This window comes from Amphibalanus amphitrite, unplaced genomic scaffold (genome assembly GCF_019059575.1).
Source record: "Amphibalanus amphitrite isolate SeventyFive unplaced genomic scaffold, NRLGWU_Aamphi_draft 000358F_arrow, whole genome shotgun sequence".
Classification (NCBI taxonomy): domain Eukaryota; kingdom Metazoa; phylum Arthropoda; class Thecostraca; order Balanomorpha; family Balanidae; genus Amphibalanus; species Amphibalanus amphitrite.
The window spans coordinates 376,200-394,693 of NW_024881852.1; the positions used below are offsets into that span (position 1 = coordinate 376,200).

Consider the following 18,494-nt stretch of genomic DNA (forward strand, 5'->3'; position numbering starts at 1 on the left):
TCAGCACACATTTTTTTTTTACAGCGTTGAAGTCCAGCTCCAAAGGACAGCTGACGATCGTAGCCGAGCAGGCTGTTTGGTACTTCTTCACTACTTCTTAGAAGTACCCGTTAGTACCGATCATGTCTCACATAATAAGCTATTGGAACAAAAATATCCATGTTTTTCTAATTATTCTCCTATCACACTTTAAATAAATACTTTTGAAATGCATTTACTACTTAATTTCACAAAAACGGCTTGAAATTTTACAACGTCAAAATACTTATTCCAATTTCCACCATGAAACCACCACTATATTACTTGCTTACAGGCCCGTGCGCACAGTGCGCGCAGTTTTATCGTGACGTCAGAGGGTGCTTCCTCAGTGGCGCCCTCTGGCGGGGAACGCGTGCAAAAAGTCCAGCTCTTAGGCATGTCCCTCTTTAGGTATCTTGGCAGATCTGCTATTTGTTGTCTCTGAGGTCGAGAGAGGAAGAGGGGTGGTGAAAAAATTTGCTGAATTATCAAGATTTTCCGTCATTTTTGCAATCAAAGTAACGTTTAAAATACAAGTTAACACATAGGCATATATTTGTGATAAGTCATTTGCGTTTTGGTTTTCGCTTGTGCCTCTGCTCCAATCCAGAAGTAAGTGAAGCCTGGTTTGGTGCCTGATGATGTGGAGAACGTCGTCAAACATGTTAAATTAACCTGCTGAAAATGGGTAGGTATGTGTTCACTGGCGGATCCAGACTTGCGTTTTGGGGGGGGCCAACTCGTGCAAGGAGCCAAACCTAGGGTACCCCCAAATCCTGTTTTCTCATCGGATTTAGGCCACTTATTTTTCGTCACAGCCCTGAAACGATAATTTTTTTAAACTAAAAAAAAAATAGAGAGAGAAATGGTAGCCCACTCAACCCGTGCCTTAATATTACTTTGAAAACACTTCAAATTGCTTTTGTCGACCACCGCTCCGGGTCGGTGCTTGGCGCAGCCTTCGCGGGCTGGGAGGTGTCGGTTGAACCTCTCTGCCGTTCGGCCCCTGATCAAGCTAGAGCTCGCGGAAAAAAACGAGTGTGTTGCCTGTGAGTGACGAGAGGAAGCCGATGATACCCGATTTTAAGGTCCTTGGTCATTGGTTGACCTTCCAGGGCGGTGTTTCACGGTCGCGCTACCAGCCGCTGCCAGCGCATTCCGCGAGCTAAGGTCAACCTTCGGTAGTGTTGTAAGTATAGGCTAGTTGATGTCTCCATGGAAACCAAAAGTGCCAACAGCGCTGGCAGCGTGCCGTGAAACACCGCCCAGGTCAGGTCACAGACCCAAAAGACGGGAAAATCAGGGCCTGTCAAAACCTCCTAAAGTAAGGCTGTAATATATTTTTTTGTGCTGATCACGAATTTCATGTTAGTTTGGATCATAGATGATGTCTTCATGCCTTTAGGCCATGTCGGGGCAGGCCAGGTCAGGTCAACCAGGTCAACCAGTACTTATGGGCGTCCGTGTAGCAGGTGTCCGACTACCACTGGCAGCTACGTAACATGATACGAAGGCATCAAAACTACTTCGTAAATGTTCAAATGGTTGCTAAATGCTAAATTCAAAATCAGCAAAACGAAACTATCCTAGAAACATGTTAAACTCGGAAAAGTGCACCGAGGTCATCAAAGGTCAATGACCTGACTTGACCCTAAGGTGACATTGACACCTACCACAATGGTTGGGACCAACAGCATTTCACATGTTTGAGCGTTTTAAACCACGGAAAGACTGTAAACGAGCGGATAATGTGAGCCGACATACGCGGAATCGCGATTCCGGCCAAACATGGCCTCAAACATGGCCAAACATATGGTGCGTTCGGAGAGGCACATTCCACGTGGAATCCGTGGAATACTCCATGCGCGCGGAACATTCCCGGAGATTGGCCGTTCAGAGAGATACGCCTCCGAACGCGGCACGGGGATATTCCAGGGGACGGTGAATATTCCATGCTCTCCGAACGCACGGATAGTCTCGAGAAATAGGCCACAGGTCAAAGGTCACTTGGGTCAGGGTCATGAAATTTTCAGACTTTGTCAACATGAGGGTGCTAAAGTTTCGTCGCGATCGGATTCATGATAACTTACACGATAACTTCACGCGTCGATCGAGAGGTAAAGTATGCAATAAGAACTTCTTGGGTGAAGACGAGACCAACACTCAAGCTCACATATTTTTAATGATACGGTAGTTTCTACCTACTACGCTACTTTCTCACATTCATATTTCTTAAGTGTTTTTGGGGGCCAAAATACATGTTGCCCCCTTTCAGGCTTGGGGGCATGACCCCGTGGCCCCCCTGGATCCGCTAGGCCGAAACTAACTAGGCCATTTTCAAACGGTCTGATATTTCAGGTCATGGTTTGCAAACGGCCGGTGTTTTCAGGCTGTTTCATATGCCCTGACTGGGCCAGGCCGTTTGCAAACGGACAATTTTCATACGGCCTGTAACATATATTCATATTTCACCATCTGTCGCAGCATCAAATGCTGATGTGGTGCACTCAAAAGCCGGAATTGGTCCTTGGATGCCGTAAGGACCCTTTTAAGAAATAAGTGACCCGACTGACCCCTTAGAGATTGGCCTGAGCTCTGACCGAAATAAGTCTTTTACCGTTTCACGGGAAGGGACAAAAAGGTCCCTGATATGCTTCTTGTACAATTACCAAACAAAACAAGCTTTTCAACGCCAACTCAGTGAGTGTTCCTAAAAAAATTATTGCGCATATTCCGTGAATTAAAAATTGCCGGGTCATGTCAGGTCAGGCTGCCAGAGCAAGTTTGTTAACTTGACAGCTCAATCGATATTTATGCAATAAGACCTTCTCGGGTGACGATAAGACATGACGACACTTTATGAAGGAAGCTAGTACCTAAACCCGGTGGTTTCTCCATAGGCGCGGGAACCGGGGCAGTGGGGACAGCTTGCCCACCCCCCAACTATGGGGCCGTGGGGGCGGTGCCCCCACAACTTTCAGACGGAATACCCCATTTTTTGCAAATGTTTTCTTTTTTTTGTTGAAAAAAGCCAAGGGATGAAAAATAAGTGGCCCAAAACCGGTGAGAAAACTAGATTCGGGGGACCCTAGGTTGATCTCTGTTATGGTGTGCCCCCCCCCCCCAGTCTGAAAGTAGTTCCCGCACCCCTGAGTTTCTCTACGCTATTGAATCACGCCGGTGATTCTAACTTTTAGGTATCTACTACGCAACCTTCTCACATTAATTTTTCTTCAAGCGTTTTGGGAGGGGGGCCAAAAGATATGTTGGCCCCCCTTTCAGGCTTTTGGGGGGCCATGGCCCCGGTGGCCCCCTCCCTGAATCCACCAGTGGGGGGCGGTGCCACCACAACTTTCAGACGGAATACCGCCCTTTTTGCAAATGTTTTCTTTTTTTGTTGAAAAAGCCAAGAGATGAAAAATAAGTGGCCTAAAACCGGTGAGAAACTAGATTTGGGGGGACCCTAGGTTGATCTCTATTATGGTGTGCCCCCCCCCCCCTCCCCAGTCTGAAAGTAGTTCCCGCACCCCTGACTTTCTCTACGCTATTGAATCACGCTGCTGATTCTAGTAGGTATCTACTACGCAACCATCTCACATTAATTTTTCTTCAAGCGTTTTGGGGGGGGGCCAAAAGATATGTTGGCCCCCCCTTTCAGGCTTTTGGGGGGGGCCATGGCCCCGGTGGCCCCCCCCTGGATCCGCCAGTGTATGTGTTGTTACTGTATTGGAGGATGACAGACTTTCAATTGCCTTGCATACACCAATTAACCTGGATGCAAGGCATAATAGTCTGCTGTGTCGGTGTGGGTGCGCTCAGCTGCTGTACAGTGTCCCATGCGGTGTGGCTTAATAGAAATGTAGTTAGAATTTGAATCAAGAAGTGGGCTCCTGATGTGGCACCATGTTGGACTGCTGTGCTGATGTTTTGATTCAGAAAATGATGGGCATTACTGAGACTCAAGTTTAAATGCTACGTAAAGTGAGGTAAAACTGGAAGGATTTATGTATTTCAGTCAATACTTATGTGACAAACCACAACTATCAGAGTGACAACAAGCAGCACACCATATCAACAATGCTGGAAGTTTGCACATACCACGCTTCCCCAAAACTGGTAAATGTCAAGATAAAGTCTGAATAAGTTTTTAAGGACAATTAGGACTGGTGCATACTAACAAAGTTATAAATGTGGTTATTATAAAAAAGCAAAATTAGACAAATTATTCCCTGGCCAGCCTTACTGCTAATGCCATATATCATTTGGCTTTGCCTAATCTTAAAAAAGATAAATTAAGTCTGCTGCCAATGTCATGTTTTGCTGTGTGGCCAATTTGAATTCATATGACAAAAATAAGGGCAAATGCTATACAAGTGGCTAAATAAGTCATGTCCTTGGTTAAGTATGGATTTTTAACACAGGTGCATACTGGCATGTAAGTGATGTGATAAGTAGTGAAGTGTTCTGTCTGTATGTCTTAATGCTCTGAATAACATTTTAGGGTGACGTGAGATTGACTTTTGATGCCCTTTTATGACAGACACACATAATACTTCATTTCTGACTTAAGTGGCTAATACAATGCATCATTTGCAAAACATTCCTTATTTCCTAGCCTGGCACACTGATTAAAGTGAAAAAGCCCAGAACATACCTATCTCTTTAAGTTACATGTTCCAAAAGCTCAGCATAAAAGCACTTTATCTGGGAGGGACACAATCATGCTTTATCTTTCCCATTGTACCTACAACCCAATTATTACCTTTTGAATTTTGATATCTTTTAATTGATAATAAATACTTTCTGATGTCATAGACTTTCTAAATAAGCTCATAATCTTATTTGTATACCTTAATTGATTATTCTATCTATTGATTATTCTATCTAGAAAACCTCCAGAGTTTATATCAGGGTGAAATTTATCTTCCTTCATCTTGCCCATTATCTGATGCAGTTTGTCATGGTGCATTTCCGGTGTAGGTATTCTTGCATGGATGCATGGAGTGGACAGTCATTGCTTAGTCAGGAGTCATGGCTCATGAGAAGGGGAAATGCAAGCCCACCAGAAAGTCCATGTAGATAATTTGTTTTGCATATTTTCTTTTGTTTAGATCCGGAAATTATCAGCTGGCTGATTTCATCATCAAATTAGGAAGTTGAGAGGATGGCCATTTCATGGCAGATTAGCCAAGTATGGCAGCACAGCAGTAAACTGCATAAGTCTTAGGACTACTCTGAACAGCTCACACCAGAGGGACTTGAAATCTACACCAGGCAGACCAAGCATGGGATAGAAATGGGATAATGCCATTTATAGCCCAGCATTTATTTGTTGGTGAAGCCACACTAAATAATTTATTGCCCGAGGGGTGTTCACGGGCACCGCACACTGCTGCGTGCGCTGTGTGCGGTGCGTCCAGCAGGCGTGGGGGTAGGGGATGGGTAGGCGGTTCTGACGTCACGGCTGCGTGCGGTGGACGGTCCGCTGTGGCCAGTCCCGACCGGCCACAGCGATCGCTGTGTGCGGTGACGGAAGGCTGACGTAGGGACGCAGTGGGCGGAGCTTGGAGGCTGTGTGCGGTCCGACCGCACACAGGGCCCGTGAACAGCCCTCTGGTTGTCAACCCTGCAGATCTCATATGTGAGATGGGTCATAACGTTTTGCACTGCGCACCATCGCCGCATTGTCACATAGGACTGGCAGGGCCTGCACTGCACCATGTAGAATGTGCACAACATTGACTGAGATCCTACACTGACCATATTCTCGTTGAAAGTCGAAACTACCATACTTCGCGGTCTGCGTAACAGCCAACCTCTAGTCGGCGGCTTACGGCCGTTCAGAATCCACCCGCCTCCCTCCGGGACTGAAGGTAGGGGCTGTCGATATTTGTTTTTGGCAAAGTCTGGCTGAGAAAGCATGTTCACAAGGAGGGCTGTTCACGGGCCCTGTGTGCGGTCAGACCGCACACACTACACAGCCTCCAAGCTCCGCCCACTGCGTCCCTACATCAGCCTTTCGTCACCGCACACAGCGATCGCTGTGGCCGGTCGGCTCGGGACTGGCCACAGCGGACCGTCCACCGCACGCAGCCGTGACGTCAGAACCGCCTACCCATCCCCTACCCCCACGCCTGTCGCCTGCTGTACACACTGCACACACCGCACTCAGCAGTTTGAGGTGCCCGTGCACACCCCTCAAGAGTGGATCATGGGTGGATCGCCTCCAGCCGACCAGCTACCTCCTTGACTATAGACTCGTCACCTCCTTGGCTATAGACTCGTCATCTCCTTGGCTATTGACTCGCCATCTCCTTGGCTGTTGACTCGCCATCTCCTTGACTATGGGCCCGCTACCTCATTAGCCTATGGACCCGCTACCTCCTTGGTTATAGAGTTGTCACCTCCTTGGCAATCGTCAGCGACGAATTCTGCTCTAAAAGCAGCTTGGCCTCTTTCGCCTTGGGCGTCAAAACTGCGCTGATCCGCAATTCCGCAGTCCAAACCTGTCACTCGACGCTTCTGGGAGCCCGTAAGGGGTGCATTGAGCTATGGACAGACCCCGCTTGTCTGTAGTGCATGGACACAAACACTCGCCTCAGGATCGACACACCCGCTCGGAATAATCTGGGAAGATGGACAATGGACATTTGAATGAGACGAAACACAGGCTAGTGTAGCTGCTGAAGCGGATTGGACGCCTTTGAAGTGCCCTTTTTTCCGAATCGCCCATTCAAAGGCAGCATTTCAGCGCCAGCTTTGGAGGGTCCGGCTGCGGTTGGTGCGGAGATGCTTAAAGCCAGACGGGTCGGTGCCGACTGCCGAAAGGTTTAAACAATGGTCTTTGGAGCCAGACAGCCGTCGATGCCGGATATTTAAATTGCTGTTGGTGCTCAAAGAGTCAGCGAGGCCTGGGTTCTGGGAAGGGCAGCGGTCTATGCAGGGGTGGTCAGCAAGAACTCGGTGCAGAGAGAGAGAGAGTCGAATTTGTTTGATACACAAGAGAATCGACCAAGTTTTGTGCCGAGAGAGTCGAATGTGTCCGGTGCTGAGTAGACTGTGTTCGGTGCCAAGTCGACTAGGCGTGGTGCTGAGACTCGCCTGTGTCCGGTGCCGAGTCATACAGCGGACGGCATTAGCAGACGCACGCCGGTCGGTGTCCTTTCGCCAGTGCATGAACAGACGCCGAACGGCTAGTGGCCGGCCGCTGGAGACTGACCTCCCGCCGGCCGGCCGGCCCGGCGCGGTGGCGCCCCTCGTCCGGCCAGGGGCCGATGGAGGCCGGATAAGGACAGCGGCCCGGGCCGTTAGTGGCAGTGTACGCGGCGGCTGAGGCGCCTGGAATGTGGGCGCGTTGCACCAGCCGGGCCGCGGTGGCCCCTATTATGCTCACTCCGTACGCTGCCGACTGTGTTTGTTGTCAGGGGTGCCAGTCGAGGTCGGGCTGCTGTTCGGTGTCCCAGATGGGGGTGGCACGTTGCCCGTATTTGGACGTTTACCAGTTGACGCTGGTCAATTCGTCAATTCTTTCTTCACGACTTTTGTCCCTGCTGTTAGAAAAGCTGAAAGCCCTTTAGTTACTAAGCACCGAGCATGACCAATGTTAAACTGAACGGGTCAACTGATGCAGTACTGCCGGGTTAAGGAGTGCTGAGTTGGGAACTACCATCCCGCCCCCTTACCCCCCCCCCCCGCATCAGCCGTCGACTCCGCTCGCTGGTAGCGAGGACACGTGCAGCTGAAGCGCCCGGTAGATTCACGGCAAAAACCCGCCCGCCGTCCATGAACTTTGACCGCTCGCTGTTGGGCCGTGGAGACAGTACCACTATTCGATCCCTCATGAATCAGATGATTCAGCTGTTTATGTCCCGAAGATACACAGACCGCTTTTAGTTAACTTACGCTATCGGCAGAAACTAGCAAACCGTGTAGTCCTTACGTAGCTCTTGTTTACTCGACGGGCTGCAAAACGACATTCTCGGAGATAAGTGACCTCAAATTCAGGAAGCATTTATAGAACTGGTAAGACATGAGCTAGTTTTCACAGTCAATGGATGCTGTTTTCAACCGTTTTCGACAACGGAAGCGTGTGTTGCTACGCGAATTTTTCGTTTTTTTTTTTTGTCTTTACTGTGGTCTTATTCGATTGTTTGGGTTATTGCTTCTGAAGTTTCTGCAAATATTGACTGTGGACATTGAAAAGAATGTGAAGAAGAAGGAGAGATCATAATTGGCGACGTGTCTTCCTGCCCAACTGTCCCGTTTGTGTCCCGTGTGGTGTGGAGCGAGCCTTGACGGTCACCAGACGCGCTCGGCGTCCGCACAGTGCCGATGTCACAGTCCGGCGCAGTCCTTCCCCGTCCATACCGCGCGAGGGCGCCTGTCCAGCACTGCTGCGAACCGTCGGACAACCAACGGCCCGAGTAACGGCCCGTAAACGCTGCCAGTCGCCGGTCGCCGCCGGTCGCGGGGCAATGCGACGGTAATGGGCGTTTTGCGGTCGCTGCGGCGGCGACATGTGTGCCTAGCGCTGCTCAGTGGCCTGGATCGAGGCGGGCGCGTCTGACCGGCCGGCTGACCCGTCCGTCAAGCCGCGGCGGCAGGACCGGGCCCGATCCGTAAACAGTTGACGGCCCGCGAGCGGCGGATGAAAGGCCCGCTTGACGCTCCGACCGAATTCACACCGTACCGTAGTCAATATCAGTGAGTGGTCTGTCGAGGCCCCGAGGGGTGCAACGCCTGCTGACTAGGATGGCTTCTTGCTTTTGGAAAACTACTAACTTACAAATCTACAAAAGTCTGAGTGTTTTAGGCTTGAATGAAAAAATCGTGTTGATATAAGCACAGGTTGTTGGGTCATGTGTGGCAATGATACATGATATAACGTCCATTTATCATTTTAGTATATGTGAATTATTTTGATGTCTTGTTTTTCGCACACACTCTAAGCATGATAAGTAAGTGTAGGCCATCCCTGACCCTGGTGAGTAACCAGGGTAGGTGAGACCGAAGTTCTACCATAACTTAACTTAACGCCATAACTTAAGTCACGCTGACTGATCACCTGGCCGCGTCTGTTTTCCAGTGAGCATCACGGGCGAGTTTGTCGAGCGACTGCGGACCGAGTTCGCGGCCGACCCGAAGAACCGTCTGGCGCAGAACATCTGCACCAAGTATGACCCGAAAGAGGCGGCCAGGTCGCGCAGCGCCCTCGAGGAGGTTAACCACGTGTTCCAGCACAAGGTCAGTGCCAGCGGCTGGCGGCCGGGTCACGGGCGAAGCACCAGGGCACGCCGGAGGTAACAGGGAGGCCGCTCCACTTCAGAGCTCGAATACGGTTCGATCGATGTTGTCGGTTATCCGTGTTGTACTTGCTTGTATGCCCTGTCACGCCACGATGTGACTCCTGCATCCTGCTTTCCCCGGCCCTGGCAATGGCGGCTGCAGCTGTTGCCTCAGCATTGTCAGTTTGCTGAAGCATTCGCACACGAAATCCGATGTCTTTAGAAGGTCATCGGTGGTCCTTATTGTATATTTCCCTCGAAGGAATGCCTGCTCATCCGCGTACTGCTTTCAGCCATGTAGCTATAAAAACGCCTTTATTAAACAAATAATCCAACGCCCTGTGGGCAACCGACGTTCCATGAAGACTTAACTGTCTGTTTTCAGTGTATCCCTGTGTCCATGTCTTGGTGTGATTTACAGCATTAGCAGTATCCGCAGTTGCCTGTTCTGGGGATTCTACATATAGTAGGTAATATGGGACATTAGCCGGGCGGTAACTGAGCGCAGGATGCAGTCTGGCTAGAGGATCGGATACCAGATGTCTAAGAAAATGGAGGGCTGCGTGGATACGTGCTTGGTAATGTGTGGATAACGACGTGGAACGCCGTACGTGGCTTTGGCTTGGTTTATAATTAACATGGCAGTGCCTACACTTATACATCCGAGAATAGCTCTGAAGATTGCCGAATTCGTCCGAAGAATCCGACGACTCGGGTTGTTGCAACTCAACTCAACATGACCATCATGCCGTGTGCCCTCCGTCTAACCAGGCCGACTGTCGTGTTTGGCTCAGGTGGACGAGGTGCGGCCGCGCACCTGCCAGGGCTCCACCGGTCGGTGCTGGATCTTCGCCGGACTCAATGCCATGCGCATCCCGCTCATGAAGAAGCTCGACATTGAGGAGTTCGAGTTCAGCCAGGCCTACCTGTTCTTCTGGGATAAGGTAAGGCGGCCTAGTGGCGAGCGCTCGGCCTATTGTTGTACGTCTCCACTGTATGTGACCATGTGTCCGATGTATTTGATTGTGTATCCGCCGTAATGTGACCGTGTGCCGGGTGTTTATGACCATCATGTGTCCGGTCTGCCATATGTGGCATTTTGTTCGCCATATATGACCGTGTGCTCGCCGCATGTGGCCTTACGTCAGCTTTATGTGACCTTGTGTCCGCTGAATGTCCGCACTCCATCGCATCCAAGTATCCGTGCCTGGCACACGTGACAATATGTGTGAACTATCCGCCGCAGGTGGAGCGGTCCAACTACTACCTGCACACGGTGGTGGAGACGGCGCGGCGCGGCGAGCCCGTCGACGGACGGCTGGTCAGCTTCCTCCTCTCGGTCAGTGCTGTCTGTGGCCATCTGCGGTCAGCGGCGCGTCTCTGCCCGCGCCCCGGTCCGAGCACCCCACACACCCTCTACCTGGCTGGTCAATGACACTTGCGTGCCCGCTGAGACAAGCTAGCTGATATGTCTGTTATGTGCTGGAGCACAGACGTCTCTATATAGCTGGAGTGATACAATCTTCTCCGCGCATTGCACATTTTACGATGCAAACAAAATGTTAGTTATCTGCTTGCATCGCATTCTTGCTCTGCGCATTACCCATTTACCGTACAAGTAAAATGCTAGTTAGCTACGTGCATCGCATTCTTGCGTTTTACTTTTTCAGTCATACAAGGCATTTTATCGTCCGACGTCGAAAACTTACCTACTGATTGCGTGCAGATACATGGTTTTCCTCGTCAGTGTTCGACTAAAATTGTAGAGCCTTATCCGATTTGGAGTGGTTATGAGCGTTCTGAGCATCTCCGTCATAAGAATATTTCCTTTACCGGGATTGTAATCGTTTGCAATCTCAACAGTGTCAAACTGAAAAAGTAACTGGAGAAAATTACTTGTGTTTGTATCTTGCAAACAAAAACTGACTTATACAAGCAAGTAGCAGTTATCCATTTCTAGTGAAGTTATCACTGATGTCCAAGTGAGTAAAATGTGAAGTGAAGCGATTTCCTGTCTGAGGGTTATCAGATCGCTTAGCGGCCTCTTTGTGTGTGATGTGGATTGAAGTAGATGTCCACGCCTTTGTTGACCGCACCGATGGTGTCGCTGGCAGAGCCCCGTGTGTGACGGCGGCCAGTGGGACATGCTGCTCAACCTCATCAACAAGTACGGCGTCATGCCGAAAAAGTGCTTCCCCGATGCGCACAACTCCAAGTCCTCGGGCGTCATGAACACGATTCTCGCCAGCAAGGTGAGGTGCCATCGCCGCATCTGGAAGGACGGGGTCCTGGCGGGTCCGGACAGATTGCGAAGGAACTCTCACGTGAAAAATATTTTTATGATGATCATGTTCGCTGCCCGATCTATTTTGCAATGTTTAAAATAATAGCTTGCCCGAAGAAACCGCCACTTTGTTCCACTTTGCGTAGCTGATCATTAACCGGCGTTGTTTCCTGCGTTTCGTTTTGGTGCCCGTCCAGGGCCGTGGCCGGTAACACGTTGGCAGCTTCGAGCGGCTGGTCCGCTCCTCGGCGGCTGACGGGTCTGTCTGTCTGCTGTTTGTGTCTGGGTCCCGGCCCGCCGCCCGGCGACTGCGACTGACCGACGCTCTGTGCCCGGCAGCTGCGGGAGTACACCCGCGACCTGCGCCACCTGGTCGAGAAGGGCGCCACCGAGGCAGACGTCGAGTCGACCATCAAAGAACAGATGACGCACATCCACCGAATCGTCTCCATCTGCATGGGCATGCCGCCGGCCTCCTTCACCTGGGAGTACTACGACAAGAACAAGGCCTACCACAAGGTCGGGCCCGTCTCGCCGCTCGACTTCTACGAGGAACACGTCAAGCCGCACTTCAACGCCTCTGACCTGGTGAGGCGATGTGATACCGAGAACGGGTGCTGGCTGGGACCCGCCCGGCCGTGCCCCTTCCCCAGGCCGGCAGGGGTTAACACAACAGTCGCCGCCGCCGGAATGCACCGTCGCCACGCCGCGTCATCAATCACCAGCAATGGGAATGTTTACGCTGCCGTGTAAACTCAGATACGCCCCGGCTAGGATATCTCGGCCGATGCGACACTTCGCGGTGGTTATATAACAGCCGGGTGGCTATCGCAAACTTTTTTGTTACTTTACTACGTAAGGACGTTTTTTAACGGTAAGAAACGTTCGACGGAGGAAAATGCTTGACTTTTGGCAAACGGGGCATGTCCGAGAATCTGACGATCGCGAGTCCGCGACTTCGGTAGTAAGTGTCAGCAAGGCTCGCACCTCCACTGAGCTGCCGTTTGAATACTGAAATGATGCCGTTTGTGTACCATCTGCGCAGGTATGCCTGATCCACGACCCGCGTCCGGGCCACAACACGGGCGACGCGTACACGGTCGACTGTCTGGGCAACATGGTGGGCGGTCGGCGCACCATCTACAACAACCAGCCGGCCGAGCTGCTGGCGCGCCTGGCGGCCGCCTCCATCAAGGAGGGCAACCCCGTCTGGTTCGGCTGCGAGGTCACCAAGGCGTTCGCCGGCAAACTGGGCATCCAGGACCCGCTCATGTGAGTGAGACCGGCGGACGCAGGGGCGGGTGGGTGAAGTCTGGACGATGCCGTTTGTGTTTGATGTTGAGAGGTGTTATAGGGCAGTCAACAGGGATCTTAGTTCACCGTGTTTGACGAGACCATTATTTTATCAGGTGGTGCCGATCGCTGTTCAACTTCACTCGCTTCTCTTGATGTGCTAAGTGTGGTATAGGTCTACACTGTATTTATAATGCATCGTGTTACATTCAACTTAGGCTCACTGTAAGTTGTAACTGATAACAGCAGTTCGTTCTACCCTCTCATGCAGTCCCCTTTCTCTGATCACCCATGTGGCGTCCCCCCGACCTCGTCCCCCGTGTGACCCGTTTGCTGCTCCGGCCGGCAGCCACGACTACAAGCTGGTGTTCGGCACGGACGTCTGTCTGCCGATGACCAAGGCCGAGCGGCTGATGCACGGCGAGTCGATGATGGACCACGCCATGTGCTTCACGGGCGTCACGCTGGACGTAAGTCGGCACCCATGGCGACCGCCTAACAGATGGGGGATGGATGCGGGTCGCTGTCTTTTGCTGAGAAGTGGAAGTTCGATACGTAAGGATGGTTTGTTGATTGAATTATGTTTGATGGTTTGAGGTAATCAATATTGTTTTGTGGGTTTGTGCCTTGTGGGTATGAGAACAGCAGGCGTGTTGAATCTGAACGGGATAGCAAATGAGATTAGGAGTTAACCCGCGCCCTGCTGGGGGGGGGGGGGGGGTGTTTGAACACCCCCCCCCCCCTGTGGTTTTTCGCGAATATCTCAAAAACGGCGGCGCGGAGCGCCGCCGTTTTTGGTACACCTTACCATACATCAATTCTACACATGTTGTGAAAATTTCAGACCAAGGTCATTCAAGGTCAGGTCACCAGGTCACTTGAAGTGACCTCACCTCATAAAAACTTTCAATGTCTGTCATAGCTACACTGAGTGACCGATCGCTTTGAAACTTTCAGCGATTGCTAAGAGCAATAGCATGTACAAAATGTATATCTCAGAATTTTGATATCGATGACCTAAGGTCAGGTCAATTTTGCGACCTCCCCATTATAAGTCAATGGGAGAAAATTGAAATGCGCCTCTTTTGGATGAAAGACATTATAAACACTCCCAAACACCGAATTACAAGTGGTTTAGACACACTGAACTTGAAAATGGTGTCCGTGACCCTTGTTTATGCCCTGAGGTCATCTTAGGTCACAAATGGTATCTAACAGTTTTTCGCAAATAACTTTTGATAGAGGCATGCTAGAGCGATGAAAACGCCTTAGATGTGTTCAGCTCGACGATACGGATCGACTGATATGCAACATGACCCTTTCCGGTCAGGTCATGACCTTGACCTGAGGTCAAATTTTCAAGTTGACCTTTCAAGGTCAAGACATAGTTCATTCGATGCGTCTTGACGAGAGGAACACGATGCCGGTAAAAGTAAGCTCGTACAAGGCTTGGGTCAAAAGTTATTGCAGAAAAACTGTTTTCGAAAAAATCGGCTATTTTTGCAGTTTTTGCCCCCTGCAGGCAAAACCGTTGACGTTAGGTCAAATCTGAGAGAATTACTCAGAAAGGACGTTAATAGGGCTATCGAATGCGCTTTTCCGCGGCGCTGTAGCTCTATTGGTTCCCGAGTTATGCGTTGGCTTCTTGGAAATTTTCGACATTCGACCTGGAAATCGGCGAAATTTTGCCTTCAATGACCTCTGGTGACCTGACCTTTGACCTGACCAAAAAATTGACCGAAGTGATTTCGTCATTATTTTTTACGCTCTTTCGAACGCCGCCTTCCGCGTATCGCTACGTGGCCCAGGAGCCGAGTTACAAGGGGGGGGGGGGGTGTTCAAACACCCCCCCCCCCCCAGCAGGGCGTGGAAATCCAGGACCCCCAGCAGGGCGCGGGTTAAGACGAAACCGGACAAATTAGGAATTACATTCATTACTGGTGGGTGTTCCGCCCCGTCCACCTGGCCACCGGCCGCTCTCCGCAGTCCGCCGCTGACCTTGTGACCCTCTGCTACCGTAGGATGACGGCACGCCGGTGAAGTGGCGCGTGGAGAACTCCTGGGGCGAGGAGTACGGCGACTCGGGCTACCTGGTCATGTCGCACAGCTGGTTCATCCAGTTCGTGTTCGAGGTGGGTGACTGGTGGTCGACCCGCCGCCGAAAACGGGTACCTAGCTGAGCGGGAAACTCACAAGGAGATCATAGGGAACCGTTTAGTTAACTTGATGCGCTCCATTGATCCCTTTAGGAAAACTAACTTGCCTAGAGCACTACTTTTCACAAGTATATGCGGTAACCTCCAGCTGCTCCCTTGGATAACGGACTGATTCGCGACTGGACTACGCTCTGGCGGTCGTTCGGCAAAGCTGAGTTGTCCCGTTCCGCCGACAGGTGGTGGTGCACAAGAAGTACGTCCCGGAGGAGGTGATGGCCGTGTTTGAGAAGGAGCCCACCGTGCTGCCCGCCTGGGACCCGCTCGGAGCTCTGGCCCGTGTGTAGGCGGACCGGACGCACTGGCGCCACCGGAGGAGCCGCCGCCGCCGGCTCGCTGGCACCGCGCCGCGGAATCCAGCGACCGCCGGCAATGACCATTCTCGGCTGGCTGGGAGACTGATTGGCCTGCTGCTGACTTCTGAACCCGGTGTGGATATGGCGTGGATATCATGAATGTGAACTCACTATTTACTCTCTGGCAACGACACGAATCAGTTTGGGTGTATACTGATCAAGGAACGTTCGCCATAATTGAACGAACGCTATTAGAGATACTTAACCTATAGAAAGATCCTTTGAATCAAAGTGGTTTCATATCAAATCTAGCCTATTTTCTTTGGCCTAGTCTGACCTTGGAGGAGATCGGACGGTTTGACTGAGTGACCTCCCAGGACATCGGGTACTCGGTCGCGGACCATGTTGGCAGCGTCGCAACACGGTGCCTGGTGCCTGAGCGTGGCGGGCGGTCCGCAGACGGCCATGGCGAGCATTGTTAAGTACAACGCTGGTCGAGGAGCCAGTACGGGGCGGCGGGACTAGGCACGAGCGCCGCACGCGGCAGCCCTCAGCTCGGTCTCGCGATTCCGCCGCCGCCGCGCGCCAAGATCGGATGGTTGGCGGGTGTCGCGCTGGGCCGGCGAACCGTCGCGCGCCCCAAGATCTGACGGTGGGTGTTTTGCCAATGGACGGGCGGACCGGGACGGCCGGTCGGTGTTCGTGACGGGGTGCCCCGGGACTGGTAATCAGCCGGCGCCGAGCTGTGGTCCTGACGTTCTCAGGAGCGGCTGGCCACAGCCCCGATAACGACTGCGCGACCCATCCTACTCCAACGGGCGTCCGCGCACGTCCCCCGTTTGTCGCCGAGGCAACTTCTGTGAATACATATACGAGTGGTGGCTTAACTGTGTGTCGATGCTTGATACGGCGTGCGGGGAGGTGTAGCGCTCTCCGAGCCGCCGTCTGAGGTGACCGTTCAGATATAAACCGCGGTGTCATATCGCCGTTAGGGCTAGGATCGCCGACTGGCTGCGGTAACGCCTCATCGCTCAGCCAAAAGAAGCTACAAGGATTAAAGTGGGTGGTCTCCTTTATTTGGCTGTCTCATGAGTCAGAGCCCACCAATACAGGCCATATCTCAGGTAAGGAGCCTCCTTCTTCCTTGGTATTTCAAACCTGCAATGTCATTATATCTTTCATAATCGAGGTAACAACATGGTACTTGTTCACTTCAGACGAGGTAGAGACGATTCGTCAATGTGGATCAGACTACAGTCGCCTCTGTTGACAAAACCCGCCGCGGCATCCACAGATGGAATGGAGATCACATCACACGCGACGCTCGGCCCCGTCCCGAGGACTCGGCTCGTAGCCACAACCGTCCGGCAGTATCGCTGTCACGGTCCGTCTCTCCGTCTCTGTCCGTCCGAGTGGACGGGGCCAGCCGGCGGTCACCGCTATCTCGGCGGCGGGCGTTATCTGGCCGCCCCGGCGCGCTGCCGCTCGTACTGCAGCTTGTTCCAGACGCCGCGGCACATGGTACGCAGCCGCGGGTCGGTGCGGGCCGCCGGCAGCCGGTACTGCTGGCGCACCAGCGCGGCCGCCCACTCGAACCGGCCACGCTGCATCAGACTGAGCGCCGCGTACAGCTTACAGCGCGCCTCAGTCAGCGGGTCGCCGAGCCGCAGCGCCAGCTCCAGCTGCTTCACGGATATCCGACCGGCCATCTCGGCGCACTCGGCGAAATAGTCGCCCAGCGCCGAGAAGGCGCCGCCCAGCGTGGAGAGCCACGACATCATGTGGTCGAGCTCGCGGCGCTCCCACAGCAGCAGCTGCACGCGCCGACTCCAGGCGAGGTCGAGCGGCGCGGCGCCGGGTGTGGTCAGCCGCAGCCGCAGCCGGCCGGCCTGGTGAACGCAGACGGCGCGCCGCTGCGCCGGGCAGTAGCGCAGCTCGCGCACCACCAGGCCCGCCTGCAGACCGGTGACCGGGTACGAACGGCGAGCCGCCGGCGCCGGCAGCGGGGACGGCAGCGCCTCCACGGGCAGGCGGAGGCGCACCGTCGGAAACCGTCCATCCCCCACCACTGCTGCCCGCACACACAACATCGGCACCTAATGGGCAAAGACCCGTCATAAAGTACACACTGATATGCAGCATAAATTGGCAGCATGCATATGTATAGTACCTACCTAATCTGCCATCAACCATGGATTCTGAAACTGAACAGCCAAAACTTGAAGGAGCAGTACAAAGTAGGTAAATGCATCTCAATCTAGGAAAGTATGTGTGACACAAAAAAGCATAAAAGTTGAAACCTGTTACAAAAAAATGCCCCTGACCATATCTAACATGGATGAATAACATATCAGTCGTTGCTTTTCAAATTTGTTAAATGCTTAATTTCATCAAAAGAACTATCCTGATCCAATCAAGAAAGAGCCAACATACTTTAAGTTGGATTGTCATTCATGATTTCAGCCTTTACTGCATGACTTACGCCCATAATTAAAGGGTAGATTGACCTATTTTACAGCACACACATCATTACACATTGACATCACACACGCACACATCACTGTGCGTGTGTGTGCTTAGCTTATTAATCACTTAATAAGCTTAGCTTTAGCTTATTAATTACCAAGCACAGATATTTGAACACGTATTGGTATCTGATAAGTAGGTGTGAGTAAACATAGAAAAAACATTACCCACTCACCGTTTAATCCCCACAAATCCTCACAAACCAACAATTCAAACAATTTCAAATTGCTTACCTATGGGGAATTGGCTGCAAGTGAATGAATTGGTCAAGCTTTCTGTGAATGAAGATGTTTCACAGCTTGCAGGGTGTAGCAGATACTTATGACGCATTGGAAGGTTCCGCGAATGAAAAGGCCAGCTGCCATTCCTCTTATTGATAATGACAGAATAAAAGTAGAATCTTCAGGAAAAGGTGGAACATTATTTGTGAAAAGGTTGATGAAATAGAAATTAGGCAAAGAAATAGGAAAAGAGATCGTTTTCAAGGAAAAATATCCGTCAAATGCCAACAAAAGTCTAGCCAGCGGAAAGTTATCTTGTCCAATGGTGAGCGAGATATTCATCTGATGCAATGACGTAG

At 51.7% G+C, this 18,494-nt stretch overlaps 2 protein-coding genes across 6 annotated transcripts; one reads left to right on the top strand and one right to left on the bottom strand.

The window, feature by feature from the left end:
• The first annotated feature begins 384 nt into the window (after positions 1-384).
• On the top strand, positions 385-16,275 carry LOC122389434 (bleomycin hydrolase-like). Of its 3 annotated transcripts, none has more exons than XM_043381490.1 (10): positions 385-630; positions 9,104-9,261; positions 10,097-10,246; positions 10,549-10,641; positions 11,417-11,554; positions 11,926-12,174; positions 12,632-12,858; positions 13,229-13,349; positions 14,901-15,011; positions 15,272-16,275. In XM_043381490.1, coding segments are annotated over exons 1-10 (1,356 nt in total). In that variant the 5' UTR covers positions 385-629; the 3' UTR covers positions 15,380-16,275. The 3 variants fall into 3 exon arrangements, with proteins under 3 accessions (XP_043237425.1, XP_043237423.1, XP_043237424.1); XM_043381488.1 differs by having other exon boundaries at positions 436-706; XM_043381489.1 differs by lacking the exon at positions 385-630 and adding an exon at positions 8,281-8,721.
• Positions 16,276-16,442: 167 nt separating this feature from the next.
• LOC122389437 (uncharacterized protein F58A4.6-like) lies at positions 16,443-18,493 on the bottom strand. 3 transcript variants are annotated; one of them, XM_043381494.1, is made up of 2 exons: positions 18,148-18,493; positions 16,443-17,484 (listed from the first exon to the last, which is right to left on the bottom strand). In XM_043381494.1, the coding sequence occupies exon 2, from the start codon at positions 17,476-17,478 to the stop codon at positions 16,846-16,848; it is 633 nt and encodes a 210-aa protein (XP_043237429.1). In that variant the 5' UTR covers positions 17,479-17,484; positions 18,148-18,493; the 3' UTR covers positions 16,443-16,845. The 3 variants fall into 3 exon arrangements, with proteins under 3 accessions (XP_043237429.1, XP_043237430.1, XP_043237428.1); XM_043381495.1 differs by having other exon boundaries at positions 18,090-18,159; XM_043381493.1 differs by lacking the exon at positions 18,148-18,493 and adding an exon at positions 17,871-18,054.
• Between the last annotated feature and the right edge of the window lies 1 nt (position 18,494).

Coding starts and splice junctions, on each gene's coding strand:
- LOC122389434 (XM_043381488.1), top strand. Junction 9,262..10,096: donor ACCACGTGTTCCAGCACAAG/GTCAGTGCCAGC, acceptor TGTTTGGCTCAG/GTGGACGAGGTGCGGCCGCG. Junction 12,859..13,228: donor GGCATCCAGGACCCGCTCAT/GTGAGTGAGACC, acceptor TCCGGCCGGCAG/CCACGACTACAAGCTGGTGT.